Source organism: Belonocnema kinseyi, chromosome 5, assembly GCF_010883055.1.
Source record: "Belonocnema kinseyi isolate 2016_QV_RU_SX_M_011 chromosome 5, B_treatae_v1, whole genome shotgun sequence".
In the NCBI taxonomy this organism is placed as follows: Eukaryota; Metazoa; Arthropoda; class Insecta; order Hymenoptera; family Cynipidae; genus Belonocnema; species Belonocnema kinseyi.
In genome coordinates this window covers 74,831,880-74,847,061 of record NC_046661.1, presented here as the reverse complement: position 1 = coordinate 74,847,061, position 15,182 = coordinate 74,831,880, and the positions used below count along the sequence as shown (strand labels likewise).

At 23.7% G+C, this 15,182-nt stretch overlaps 1 protein-coding gene across 1 annotated transcript in view; it reads left to right on the top strand.

Annotated features, from left to right (window-relative positions):
* The first annotated feature begins 2,820 nt into the window (after positions 1-2,820).
* Positions 2,821-15,182, top strand: part of LOC117172798 (diphthine methyl ester synthase) — a 15,030-nt gene continuing 2,668 nt past the window's right edge. The window contains exons 1-2 of the mRNA XM_033361026.1: positions 2,821-3,062; positions 5,087-5,585. Of these exons, the coding sequence (XP_033216917.1) occupies positions 2,928-3,062; positions 5,087-5,585 (634 nt within the window). The 5' untranslated portion in view covers positions 2,821-2,927. The remainder of the gene's footprint in view (positions 3,063-5,086; positions 5,586-15,182) is intronic.

The window sequence follows — 15,182 nt, the reverse complement described above, 5'->3', positions numbered from 1 at the left end:
AAAATCTTCCAGATTGTTTTTTGAAAAGCCTTTCAAAGTGAATGAAAAGCTTCTTATTTTTTCAAAAATCTACATTTTTTTCGCAATATTTTTAAACCTAAAATTAAACAATTTTTAAAATTTTTTCCAAACTTTTTCGCATTTTAAGTATCTTTTCAAATTATTCTAATTTTTCCTAAAAATTGTTAAAAATAAAAAAATTTCCTTAAAATCTTGCAGGTTCTTTTCTGAAATTTTTGAAAATCTTTTGAAATGTATTAAATTATTTTTAAATATTCTCGTAAAATTAATTTTTCGAAATAAAAATAATTAAAAATTTTTCTGGGAATATAGAACAAAAATTTGATTCTCTAAACACCTTCAGAAATTCTTAAAAAGTTTTTTTTTTCTTCAAAATTTGCAAGAATCTCCATTTTTCACAATCTTTTGAAACCGCTAAATTAAAAAAAATTTCGAAATGTTTAAAAATCTACAGTTAAGAAAATAAGAAATCCTTATAATTTTAAACAATATTTTTGAATCCTTTCTAAAATTTTATAATCATCTAAAATTAAACACATTTTCGTTGAAATCTTCCAGATTGTTTTTTGAAATTTGTTTGAAAAGCCATTCAAAGTTCATGAAAAGCTTCTTATTTTTTCAAAAATCTACAATTTTTTCGCAATATTTTTAAACCTTAAAATTAAACAATTTTTTTAATTTTTTCAAAACTTTTTAGCATTTTAAGTATTTTTTCAAATTATTCTAATTTTTCCTAAAAATTGTTAAAAATAAAAAAATTTCCTTAAAATCTTGCAGGTTCTTTTCTGAAATTTTTGAAAATCTTTTTAAATGTTATGAATTATTTTTAAATATTCTCGTAAAATTAATTTTCGATATAAAAATAATTAAAAATTCTCCTGGGAATATAGAAAAAAATTTGATTTCTTAAAGACCTTTAGAAATTCTTAAAAAGTTTTTTTCTTCAAAATTTGCAAGAATCTCCTAAATTAATTAAATTAATTAAAAATTAAAATGATTATATTATAAAAATTAAAAGCTAAATTAAAAAAAATTTCGAAATGTTCAAAAATCTACATTTAAAAAAATAAGAAATCCTTATCATTTTAAAAATATTTTTGAATTCTTTCTAAAATTTTAAAATCTTGTAAAATTAAAAACATTTTCCTTAAAATCTTCCAGATTGTTTTTTCAAAATTGTGAAATTCTTTTTTAAATTTTGAATTCTCTTGAAGCCTTTCAAAGTTCTAGAAAAGCTTCTTATTTTTTTTTAAATCCACATTTTTTTCGAATAGTTCTTAAACCTTAAAATTAAACGACTTTTTAAATCTTTTCAAAACTGTTTCGCATTTTGAGTATCTTTTAAAATTATTATAATTTTTCATAAAAATGGTTAAAAATCAAAAAATTTCCTTCAAATCTTGCAGGTTCTTTTTTGGCAAATTTTGAAATTTTCGGATTATTTTTAAATATTCTCATAAAATTAATTTTTCAAAATATAAATAATTTTTTATTCTCCTAGCAATCTAGAGAAAATATTTTGATTCTCTCGAAATCTTTCAAAATTCTTAAATAGATATTTTTTTCAAAATTTACAATTTTTTTGAAAACTTTTAGAACCTTCGAATTAAATTTTGGTTTAAAATGTTTTCAAAATTTTTCCACCTTTTAAATAATTAATCTTCTAAAATTATTCGGTTTTTCTTAGAAGGTTTTAGGAATAAGCAAATTGCCTTAAAAACTTGCAGTTTCTTGTTTGAAAATTTTGGAAATCTTTTGAAATGTTTGAGATTATTTTTAAATGTCCCCTTAACATTAATTTTTCAAACAAAAAAAAATGTAATTCTCCTACGAATCTAGAAAAAATAATGAGTTTGATTATCTTGAAACTTTGAAAGTTCTTTGAAATTTTCTTATTTTTTAGAAATTTGGAAAAACTTACATTTTGTCGAATTTTCTTTTAAAATTTCAGTCTTAACAAAACTTTTTCACCTTCTAAACATCTTTTAAAACTCTTCGAATTTTTCCTAAATCAATGTAAAAATATATAAATTGCCTTCAAATTATGAGGTTTCCTAAAACAATTTTGGAAATCATTTTAAGTTTTTCTAGGAAACCAAAGAAATATTTTTCAGCCTGAATTTGAATCCCATAATTTAAAAAATAAATAAAAAATCAGAAATTGAATTTCAATCCTCTATTCAAATTTGAGAAAATTGTTTATTCTCTTGAAACCTCTCCAAATTCGTTAAAATCTTCTTTCGAAATCTGTAAAAATCTGCATTAAAAAAAATTGGAAATCTTTACAAGTCTAAAAATATTTTGGAATTATTAATAAAAATGTTATAATCTTGCAAAATTGCAAAAAATGTCTTTCACGTCTTCTAAATTCTTATTCATAATTTTCCCATGAATTCTTAACAAAATATTATTCTCTTGATACCTTTCCAAATTCTTAAGAAGCTTCGTAATTTTTTTCGAATTATTCAAAGAATTTGAAAATAAAATTGTATTGTCTGATTTCTTGTGTTTTTTTTAAATTCTTGTTTTTCTTTTTTTTTTCATTATTTTTTTTAATTCTTGAATTCTTGTGTTTTTTGAAATTATAATTCAAATACTCGTAGCTTCGCGTAAAATATTTTCTCGAATCGGAAAAATACGTATCTTAATTTATTTGGAAATTTCATTTTTATAAAGCAGTTGGCTTTGTTTTTTTTAAATTTTACTTTAAAAGATAAAAAAGGGATTAAAGAAAAGTTTTGTTTTAAATTTCGCGCCATTCGACAGTTTTGGTCACGTGATAAATTGTTCAAAATGGCTGCGTTTTGTTTTTTGGCGACAAGAACACGTGTTTTTCATTTCAAATAGAAATTAAAATATATTTTTATGGTTTAAACTGTGTAAAAGTATTAAAAATTAAGAGAGGCATGTTTTACTTGATTGGGTTGGGACTTGGCAGTGCAAAAGACGTGACTGTGAAAGGATTGGAAATAATACAAAAATGTGACCGGGTTTATTTAGAAGCCTATACGTCAATTTTGACAGTAGGAAAGGAAGCATTGGTAAGTTTACGTTACTTTACCATAGTTATTAATTTAGGTGACTGATTCATCTAAATTGATTTTAAACTGCGAAGAACATACTACAATTTTGGAAGTTCGAATTTCGGTAAAGTGAGGTTATGTTTATCGAAATAAAAAAATTCGCGGGAAAGTTGTACCTTTTAGTTTTAGAAATTTTAAAATTTATTTCCTATTTTCAGATTAAAATTTGTTGGTTTCATTCGTAAATAATTTAAAATCTTGAAACCTTTACGATTGGATTATCTGATACGCCCTGGTACGTCTTCAAATTTCGAATATTTTCTTGTTTTTTTTTTTCACAAACATTGTTAGTTAATTTTAATGTCTAAATTTTTCAAAGAACCCTGCATAAAAATAAAATAATATTTGTTAGTTTTGGATAACCTTTCCAATTTGAAAGGGATTTTCAATTTTTTAATTGTGAATTTCTTCCAGTTTTTACGGATTCTTAAATTTGTAAACTTTAATTAATCAAGAAAAAAGGCAATATAATTTCCGAACAGTTCATAATATTAGTCAATTGGGAAATTCCGGAATAATTAAATACCCAAATTTTAACAATTAATATTTTTATCAATATTATTTATTTTATTGCAAATACAATAGTTAAATATTTGTATGAAAACAAATTTTTTTTCATGTTTAAAGTTCCTAAAATTGTGGTTTAAATTTAAAATAAGAATAATTAGAGAGAATTTTTAGTTTCGATTCTTATCTAATTTAAATTTCTTACATTTTGATTAGAACTTTAAACATTCAAAATAATTTTTTTAAATAAAAATATTTTATTATTGTATTTTTAATAAATCAATAATAATATCGATTTTAAGGAAATTATTTACAATTTGGCAAAATTAAACAAAAAAGTGTTTAGGAAAAATTGGAATCATTTTAAAAGATGTTTAGAAGTTCTGAAAAAATAAAAAAAAAATTTTAAAACGTAGAACAACATGTAAACATTTCAAGATTTATAAATAAAATTTTGAAGCTTTTTAACGATTTTTTAAATTATTTAAAATAAAAATAACTTTTAATTTAGGAAGTGTTCCGTTTATAAAAAAAAAGTAATCGTACAATTTTTAATGTTTCCAGCTTAACATTGCTTGAAATGATATAATTTAAAAAAATTTTAATGCAATGATTAATTCTTCAATTGAAGAAGCATTGAAAATGATAGATTTATATTTTCCGAACCGAACCGAATCTGAATGTGAATCTGAATAAATAAAATCGATTTCAAGGAAATTATTTTCAATTTGGCAGAATTAAAAAAAAAATGTTGAGGAAAAATTCGAATAATTTTAAAAGATGTTTAGAAGTCTCAAGATTTTGAAATAAAATTTTGAAGCGTTTTAAGGATTTTTTAAACTATTTAAAATAAAAATAACTTTTAATTTAGGAATTGTTCAGTTTATAAAAAAATGTCATCGTTCAATTTATAGTGTTTCTAACTTAAAATTGCTTGAAATTATATAATTTAAAAAAAGTGTAATGCATTGATTAATTCTTCAATTTAAAGCATTGAAAATGATTACTTAGATTTATATTTTGCGAACCGAATCTGAATGTTTGAACTCAAGAGTTCCACTTTGAGTGCTTTAATTTGCAGCTCAGTTTTTATAATTTCAAATGGAAAAATGTTTGGCTCCAGAGTTAAAATATTTTAATTTCATTAACCGTGAAAAATGTTCGCGAAATGGGGGAAAAACAGGAAAGGTTCGGAAATTCCCTGTCAGCGGAATTAAAAAATTGCATTTAAAGTCATAAAACTTGAGCTGTAAATAATTTTAATCAAGTTTAAGCTAGAAATATTATAAATTAAACGATCACATTTTTTTGGTAATAAACTGAACACTTTTTAAATTAAAAGTTGAATTGTTTACATTTTTAATATCTTAAAAATCTTTAAAAAGCTTCAAAATTTTATTTCAAAATCTTGAAACATCTACATGTTGTTTTACATTTATTTCCATGATTTCGCAAAGATTGTAAATTATTTTCAGGAAGAATTCTATGGACGGCCAATATTATTGGCTGATCGTGAACTGGTTGAAAGCGGTTCCGAGGAAATTCTCGCGAATTCCGACAAAGAAGACGTAGCATTTCTCGTAGTCGGGGATCCCTTCGGGGCTACAACTCACACGGATTTGGTTTTACGAGCTCGAGAAAAGGGCATAAAAACGCAAATTATTCACAATGCCTCGATCCTAAATGCGGTTGGCTGTTGTGGACTTCAACTTTATTCCTACGGAGAAGTTGTGTCAATTCCGTTTTGGACCGAGACTTGGCAACCGGACAGTTTCTACGACAAGATAGCGGAAAATCGGAAGCGAGGTCTGCATACTCTCTGCCTTCTTGATATTAAGGTCAAGGAACCGACTCTGGAGAGCATCTTGAAAAAGAAGCAGGAATACATGCCACCAAAATTTATGAGCGTTTCTGAGGCCGCGGATCAACTGATACAAATTCTCGAAAGAAAGAGGAGAGAAGATAATGAATTGGGTAAATTTTCTATACCCTATTATTCACTTTAGATCCCTAAAGTACCCTATTTTAAAGATATCGTCCCTATGGCTCATTTCAAGTTTAAGTTCAATCAAGTTTTTTCATTTGATTTTTTTTAAATTCACTTTGAATTTTTAATTATTTTCGTCAAATTCTTCTGGTTCACCTTAAATTACTTTAAATTCGTTCAAAATTTTGCAGAAATCAATAGCATTTTTTAATTTTTCGAATTCTTTTAAATTTAACTTGAATTTAAAATTTAACATTCGTTTTTGTTGTTGTTAAATTAACTGTTTCTTATTTTCGGCTTGAATGCGACCTTAATTAAAAAAGAGAATAAGGAAATTCAACTATTTTTTGTTGAAAGTTCATTCTTTTTAATTAAAAAGTCTACTACATCTTTTTGATAAAAAAATTTAATTATCTTGTTGGAAATTCAACAATTTTGTTGAAAAGTCTTCTTTTTTGTTGGTAAATTACTTTTCTTTGAAGATTCAATTATTTTGGTACAAAATTCAACTATTTGGTTAAAAATTGACATTTTTGTCTTTGGAAACTTAACATTTTGGTTGTAATTTTTTTTTCTCTCATGACTGAAAAGTCTTCCTTGGTTGCTAATTCAACTCTTGTTGATAGTTTGACTTTTCGGTTTAAAAATTCCTCTCTTGGAAGGAATTTAATCTTTTTAAGTAAAAATGTAACTCTTTGGTTGAAAATTAATCTGTTTTAGTTGAGAATTCAACTATTATATTGAAAATTCTTCTTTTGCTTTCAAATTCAACTGTTTTTTTATTCAAAACACAAATATTTATTGGTTATAATATTAACTATTACATTTTTCTGAAAGATAAATATATAAAATATTTTTTTAAAAATAAATTTAATTCTTTTTAATTAAAAAGTCTCATTTGATTTTGGTTAAATATTCTGTTGAAAATTCAATAATTGAATTACAAATTCATTTTTCTTGGTTTCAAAGACTTGAAGTTTTTTTAGAAATCACCCTGAATTCTATAAATTCTTTGGAATTCTCTTCAGTTTTTTTTAATTTACTAGAATTCGTCTAAATTCACTCAATTTTTTAATTCAGTGGATTTTTTTGAATTTATTAAAGTTTTTATTTAATAAAGTTTTTCCATATATCTACATTTTTTCAATTCATTTGATTTTTTTTCAATTCACCTAATTGATTAAAAGTTTACAAAAACCAATGCATTTTTTTATTTTTTTAAATTTCCTTAAATTCAAATCGAATTAAAAAATAGAATAAGGAAATCCAACTATTTTTCATTGAAAATTCATTCTTTTTAATTCAAAAGTCTACTATTACGTTTTCGATAGTAACATACATTATTTTAGATAGAAAATGTATTCGTTTGGATTACGGATTAATCAGGTAGATTTTTTTTTATAAATTTTCTTTTTAATTGAAAAGTCTGTTTTGTTTTTGGTTGAGAATTTATCTTTTTGGTTCAATATTTTATTATTCAGTTGAAAATTTAATAATGTACTTAAAAAGTCCTTTTTTTTTGTTGACAATTCTTTTTTTTTGGGGGGGGGGGGGTGAAAATTTAACTATTTCTGTAAAAAACTCAACTTTTGTTGAAAATTCATCTTTTTGGTTTGAAAATTTATCTCTTGAAAGAAATTTATTCTTTTTTTGGTTAAAGATGCAACTGTTTGGTTGATAATTAAACGGTTTTAGTTGAGGATTCAACTAAATCAACTTTTTATTTAAAATTCAAATGTTTTGTAGAAAATTGGTCTTTTTGACTTAAAATTTAAACAGCATTATAGGAAAATTGTAATATTTTGTAGAAAAATCGTTTTTTTGGCTCGCACATTCAACAATTTTACAGAGATTCAAACTATATTTTCGAAAATGAACTTTTTAGTTGAAAATTCATATTTTGGAGTTAAAAATTGAATTGTTTTATAGAAAATTCCTGTTTTCAGCTTGAAATTTAAACAGCTCTGTAGAAAATTCAACATTTTTTATGATAATTCTGCTATTAAGCTAAAAATGAACTTTTTTGTTATAAATTGATATTTTCAGATTGAAAATTCGACTGTTTTGTAGAAAAGCGCCTTTTTGGTTCGCACATTCAACAATTTTATAGAAATTTAAATTATATTTTCAAAAATGAACTTTTAAGTTGAAAGTTCAACTGTTTTCTATAAAATTTTTTTTTAGCTTGGAATTTGAACAGTTTTGTAGAAAATTGTACTATTTGGGGAAAAATTAACTTTTTTAACTAAAAATTGTAATTTGTTGTTTAAAAATTGATTTGCTTGGTAGAGAAGTAATATTTTTGGGTCGTAGATTCAACAGCTTTATAGGCACCGAAAATATTTTGTGGAAAAATAACTTTTTAGTGAAAAATTCATATTTTGGATTTGAAAAATGAACTTTTTTGTAGAAAAATGGTCTTTTGGTTTGGTTAAGAACTCTAATTTTTTGTTAAAAATAAGATTTTAAGTTGAAAATTCAACTATTTTGTAGAAAATTTGTCTTTTTGACTAGCACATTCGACAATTTTATTATATTTTCAAAAATGATCTTTTTAGTTAAAAATTTATATTTGGGGGTTTAAAATGTTACTGTTTTTCAAAAAATTCGTGTTTTTAGCTTAAAAGTTAAAAACTTTTGTAAAAAATTAATCTTTTTTATGATAATTCTACTGTTTGGTTAAAAAAAGTACATTTTGTGATGAAAATTTATGTTTTCGGCTTGAAAATTGATATAATTTTGGTGTGAAAATTCATTTATTTTTTAGAAAAGTCGCCTTTTTGGGTTGCAAATTCAGCAATTTTATAGGAACTTGAACTATTTGGTCGAAAAATAACTTTTTAGTGAAAAATTCATAACAAGAAAGTTATTTTTTAAACGAAAAGTAGAATTATCATAAAAAAGTTGAATTTTCTGCAAAACTGTTCAAATTTAAAGTTTTAAAACAGGAAATTTTTGCAAAACAGTTTGCAATTTCTGTAATCTTCTTGAATGTGCGAGCAAAAAAGACAATTTTTCCATTAAAATAGTTTATTTCTCAACTTAAACTTTTATTTTTCTCTAAATGGTAGAGTTTTTAACGAAACATTTAAATTTTCAACAATACTGTTTAAATTTCAAGCCAAAAAGACCAATTTCCTACAAAACAGTTGAAATTTTCAACTTCCCAATATGATTTTTCAATTGAAAAAGTTCATTTTCAAAAAAATAGTCGAAGTTTCTATTAAATTGTTGATTTTTTATCGAAAAAGGACACATTTTTTAAAAAATACTCAGAATGTTCATCCCGAAAACATCCACTTTTATAAAAAAAGATCATTTTTAAATCTAACAGTAAAATTGTCCAAAAAATACCAATTTTCTGCAAAAAAGTTTAATTTTAAACCTGAAAATATTAATTTTCAACAATAAAGTTCACTTTTAACCAAACAGTAGATTGTTAACCAAGTAGTTGAATTTTCTACGAAACTTTTCAAATTTTAAGCCGAAAAGACGAATTTTCGATATAACAGTTGAATTTTAATTGAAAAAACATGACTTATAAAAAAGTTTATATACAAATTTTCAATATTCAACAAAAAATATAGATTTTCAAGAAAATAGTAGAATACTTAATTAAAATAGATTAACTTTCAACCAAAAAGGATGACTTTTTAATGAGGTTGTTGAATTTTCAACAGAATTATTAAATTCTTAACCAAAAAATTCAGTTCAGTTCGATTTCAGCAGTTAAAAAAAAATTAGTTAAATTGATATCTTTTTCAATTATGATATCATTCAGTGTACAATGCGTAATTCCGAAATCTTTTACTTTAAAAATTCTTCATTTTAGATTTTTATTTTTAAGCGTATATTTTTAATTTAAAGATTTTTAAAGTGCAGTCAAGAAGACTTAATAAAAAATTAAAAACGTTTAGAGTTAAATTTTTTGTATAAAAAACAGTTTTATTTTATCAACTGCAAATATAAAAAAATAAACAATTTTTAAAATGGATCTCAAAGTATTAAAAACTGAACGATTATTTATTTGATAAAAAGATTCTAAATGAATTCAAAGTTTAAGAATTTCCAGATTGTAACTCTTTCAATTTGAAAGTCTATAGTCATTAAATAATGTAAAGGTGCGATGGAAACTTTATAAACTATTTTGTACTTTAAAATAACTTAATAATAATATATTCGTAATTAAAGGCTTTTATTAAATCAAAAATATTGTTTTAGTCTCAACTATTATATTTTTTAAACTTCTAAATATCTCTTTAAATTACTCTAATTTTTCTACAAATAATAAGTGTTCCAATTGTTATTTATAAATTCGAATTGTAATGATTTTTTTTAATTTGCAGGATTTTCTAAAAATTGTAGGAAAAATCAATTAATTAAAAATATATTACGAAGTTTCGAAAAATGATTTTAAATTTGAAAAAGTTTAAAACCACTTCTAGATTTCTCAATATTTTGAAGTAAAATTTTAAAGCTTTTCAAGGATGCTTAAACTATTTAAAATTAAAATAATTTAACTTCTAATTTAAAAACTGTTAAATTAAAAACAAAAATTATTTTTTTATTTTTAATATGTCTAGATTGAAATTACTCAAAATAATATAAATTTGAAATTTTTTAAAGTTCATTGCTTGATTCTTTAATTTAGAGCATTGAAAGTTTTAACGTGAATTTGTATTTTTTAAATTTAATCTGAATCTTTGAACTCGATAATTTACAGTTTTTGAATTGAAAAACTTTTAAACTTCAATTTTAAAACTTAAAAATTCAAGAATTCCATTTTAAATGCTTCAATTTGTTGTTGATAATTCATTACTCTAACTGGAAAAATGTTGAGAATAGTCACATTTTTTTATGTCATTGACCGTGAAAAATGTTTGCGAATCAAAAAATAACCGGAAAATGAACAGGAATTTTTTTCTTCCATTAAAACGGCCACCCTGAGTTTGTCATAAAAATTTGACTTTTCGCCAAATAGTTTAAGTTCAAATAAACCTGTTCAATATGCGACCCAAAAAGACAACTTTTTTAAAAAACAAAGAAATTAAAAAGAAAAATATCAATTTTTAATAAAAAAGTTTATTTTTAACTAAATACTTGAATGTTCTACAACATTGTTCAAATTTTAAGCTATTTTCAATTAATTTGCGGAAAATGCAATATATTTTGTCTTAAAATCTTAGGAATATGTTACCTGAATTAATTTTATTAAAAAGTAAGTGTTGCCTTATTATTTTTATTAATAAATACGGCTAAAAAAATCCAGCATTCACAGGCGGAAGTTTCGCAGTCGGTCTCGCAAAAGTTGAATCCAAAAACCAGTGAAACCAGTTGAAAATTTGACTTTTTTTTTTTAGAAAATTTGTCTTTTTGGCTTCAAATTTAAACATTATTGTTGAAAATGCAACTGTTTGGTTAAAAACTCTACTGTTTCTTTACAAATAAAATTTAAATTAAAAAATCAACTATTTCGTAGAAAAATCTTCTTTTTGGCTCGGACATTTAACAATTTTACAGAAATTTAAACTATATTTTCGAAAATGAATTTTTTTTTGAAAATTGATATTTTTAAGTTGAAAATTCGACTGTTTTGTAGAAAAGTCTTTTTTTTTGGTTTGCACATTTAACAATTGTATAGAAATGCAAAATATTGTGTAAAAAATGAACTTTTTAGTTGAAAATTCGACTGTTTTGTTGAAAAGTCTACTTTTTATCTGGAAAATTTAACTATCTTTTTGAAAATTTGTCTTTTCGGTTTGAACACTCATATTTCTAGGCCGAAAACGAACTTTTAGTTAAGAGTTGATTTTTTCGTATCTAAAATTCAATTTTTTCTCAAAATTTCGACTTTTTAGCTTGTGAATTGAACTCTTCTGTTGAAAATTTATCTTTTTTTGTAGAAAATTCAACTATTATGTTGAAAATTCAATATATTTTGACTTAAAATCTTTGAAATGTACTATCTAAATGAATTTTTTCAAATAGAATTTATTCCATTATTTTTATTAAAAAATACGTCTAAAAAGTTCCAGCCTTTACAAAAAGAAGTTTGGCAGTGTCTCGTAAGAGCTGGATCCAAGATCCAGTAAATTTTTCAACTATTTTGTTAAAAATTAACTTTTTAGTTGAAAAATTATATTTTATAGTTGACAGTATTGTTTAAAATTCAAGTTAAAAAGGCCAATTTTCGACAAAATAGCTGAATTTAGTATAAAATTGTTGAATTTGAAAGCCTAAAAGCTGACTTTTCTACAAAACAGTTGAGTTTTCAACCCAAAATATGAAGTTTTCGAAAAAATAGTTGAAGTTTCTATAAAACCTTTGAATACGCGACCCAAAAAGAGGAGTTTTCTACAAAGCAGTCGAATTTTCAACCTGAAAATATCAATTTTCAAACAAAAAAGTTCCTTTTTAACCAAAATGTACAATTATCATAGAAAATGTTGATTTTCTGCAAAACTGTTCAAATTTGAAGCTAAAAATAAGAACTTTCTAGAAACAGTTTAATTTTCAATTTCAAAATATGATTTTTCAACGAAAAAGTTTATTTTCGACGATATAGTTTAAATTTGTTTAAACATCTTGAATGTGTGAGCTAAAAAGATGATTTTTCTAAAAAACAGTTGAATTTTCAACTTCAAAATATGATTTTTAGACTAAAAAGTTAATTTTCAACAAACTAGTTGAAGTTTGCAAAAAATTGTTGATTCTTCCTTTGAAAAGGAGAAATTTTTTAGAAAATATGTAGAATTTTCAACCCGAAAACGTCAACATTCACCAAAAAAGTTCTTTTTTACCCAAACAGTAGATTGTCAACCAAATAGTTGAATTTTCTACGAAAATTGTCAAATTTTAAGCCAAAAAGACAAATTTTCGACAAAGCAGTTGAGTTTTAATTGAAAAAATATGACTTAAGAAAGGTTTATATAGAAATTTTCAACAAAAAAATATAGATTTTCAACAAAATAGTCGAATCCTTAACTAAAAGACATTAATTTTCAACCAAACAGTTGCATTAAAACAAAAGATGAATTTTCAAGACAAAAAAACGAATTACCTAGCGAAAAGGATAACTTTTTAATGCAGTTTTTGAATTTTCATCAGAATTATTAAATTTTTCAGCAAAAATATAATAAATTTCATCAAAACAACAAATTTTCTACCAAACAAAAAGACATTTTGTCTGCAAAACTGTTAAAAAATTTTCAACACCAAAATATGAATTTGTCCATAAAAATTTCTTTTCGCTAAATAGTTTAAGTTCAAATAAAACTGTCGAGTTTGCGACCGAAAAAGACGACTTTTCTACAAAACAAATGAATTTTCAAACCAAAAATATCAATTTTCAGTAAGAAAGTTAATTTTTCACCAAACATTCAAATTTTCTACAAAACTGTTTAAATCTCGAGCTAACTAGAATTTTCTACATAATAGTTGAATTTTAAACTAAAAAGTTCATTTTCGACAAATTAGTTAGAATTTCTGTAAAATTGTTGAATGTGCGAACCAAAAAGACGACTTTTCTACCAAAAAATTGAATTTTCAAGCCGAAAACATAAATTTTCATCAAAAAGTTAATTTTCAACCAAACAGTAGAATTATTATTTTAAAAAGTTAAAATTTCTGCAAAACTGTTTAAATTTCAAGCCAAAAAGACGATTTTTCTACAAAACGTTTGAATTTTCAACTTCCAAATATGATTTTTCAACTAAAAAGCTCTTTTTTTTACAAAATAGTTGAAGTTTTTATAAAATTGTTGATTTTTCATAAAAAAAAAAATTTCTACAAAATAGTTGAATTTTTAACCCCAAAATATGACTTTGGCATTAAAAATTTTTGGTTGTCACATAGTTTAAGTTCAAATAAAACTGTTGAATTTGCGACCAAAAAAGACGACTTTTCTGTAAAACAAATTAATTTTGAAACCAAAAATATCAATTTTCAACAAGAAAGTTAATTTTTCACCAGATAGTTAATTTTTGTACGAAACTGTTCAAATTTAAAGCTAAAAATAAGAATTTAATAGAAAAAAGTTGAATTTTCAATTAAAAAGATCATTTTCGACAAAATAGTTTGAATTTCTATAAAATTGTTAAATGTGTGCACCAAAAAGACGACTTTTCTACAAAACAGTCGAATTTTCAAACTGAAAATATCAATAAAATATCAATTAAAATTAAAGAAATTTAAATGAGATTAAAATCCAATTAATATGCAGATCTCCTGAAAATAAAACCAAGAATCCAACGACCAAATTTGGACAACCACCATTAAGTGTTCCTATTGAAATTTGAAAAAAAAAAAAAATACAGAAAAGCAGTTTTTTCTCCTAAAAAAGAAAAGAAAAGAATTTTCCTCCTTGGAAAAAAATAAAAAAGAGGCAAGAAAAATTGTTTTCTTTCGTCCTTTTTATTTTTATCATTATCAAATCACAACAAGAAAACATCTTTAAACAGGGTGGCGACCAACCCGGGAGAACCGGGAGAAACCCGGGAGAGAAATATCACAACTGGAGATTTCCTGTATTTCATAATTTTTGCATTTTGTAATTCTTGAAAGTTCCCAACTAGAAATTATATAATTATAAAGTGTGTAGAATAATTAAACTTGAAAGGTTTACAATATTTTAAATTATTTAAATTTCTGCAATTTGTAATGGTGAAAATAACAATGACTTTTGATTGGAAAAAAGTACATCTCTTAGCAAAAAAAAAACCTATCCTGTCCTTTTAAATGTCACTTGATAATATATATGATACTTATTAATAATATATTTTTAGATTGATTTTTGAGGTTTGGAATTTTTAATTTCAATATATTGTTGTTTTAGATTCAAAGTTTTGAATTTAATAATTTTTTATGTAAATATAAAGCATTTTTTGATTGAAAAGCATGAAACTGTAAATTTTCAAACAATGAAATCATAACATAACAATATTTAAACAAATAAGTCAATTTAAATTGAAAAATATTTTATATTCGAAAATGTCTAGAATGCAGAAAGTACACTTTCGGTAATTCCAACTGGTTACAATGTTAGATTTCTGAATGTTTATTAACAACACTAAATTTTGAATTTTTTCCTTTTTAAGTTTTTAATTTTCAATTAAAATTGAATTGGATAAATTTTGGAAAGCATTATTAGCAATTTGAAACTTATTCATTTTTAAGGGCATGTGACACAGCTAAATACCTATATTACCGACCACAGTTTTTCAGTTCACTGAATGTTTTTTTGAACCTCAGAACTTTTTTTGTAAATAAAATATCGAGCTGAAACTTTGGGAAATGTATTAGAGTACAATAAAGTACGTTTAGGTGCTGCATTTTGGTAGGAACTTCACTGAAAATTATTTCATCTTTTTTCTGAACCTCAACATTTTTTGAACGTTCCAACTTTTTTTATACATAAAATATCGGTTTCAAACTTTGAGAAATGCAGAAGCCGAAAGAAAACTACGTTTAAGAACAAAGTTTATTAATAAAAGATGTAAAAAAATATATTTCAACAATCAATTCCAACGGCATCAGCCGGTAACGTTGTACACGAAAATACGAAACCTGGCGGCCACTAGACGAGG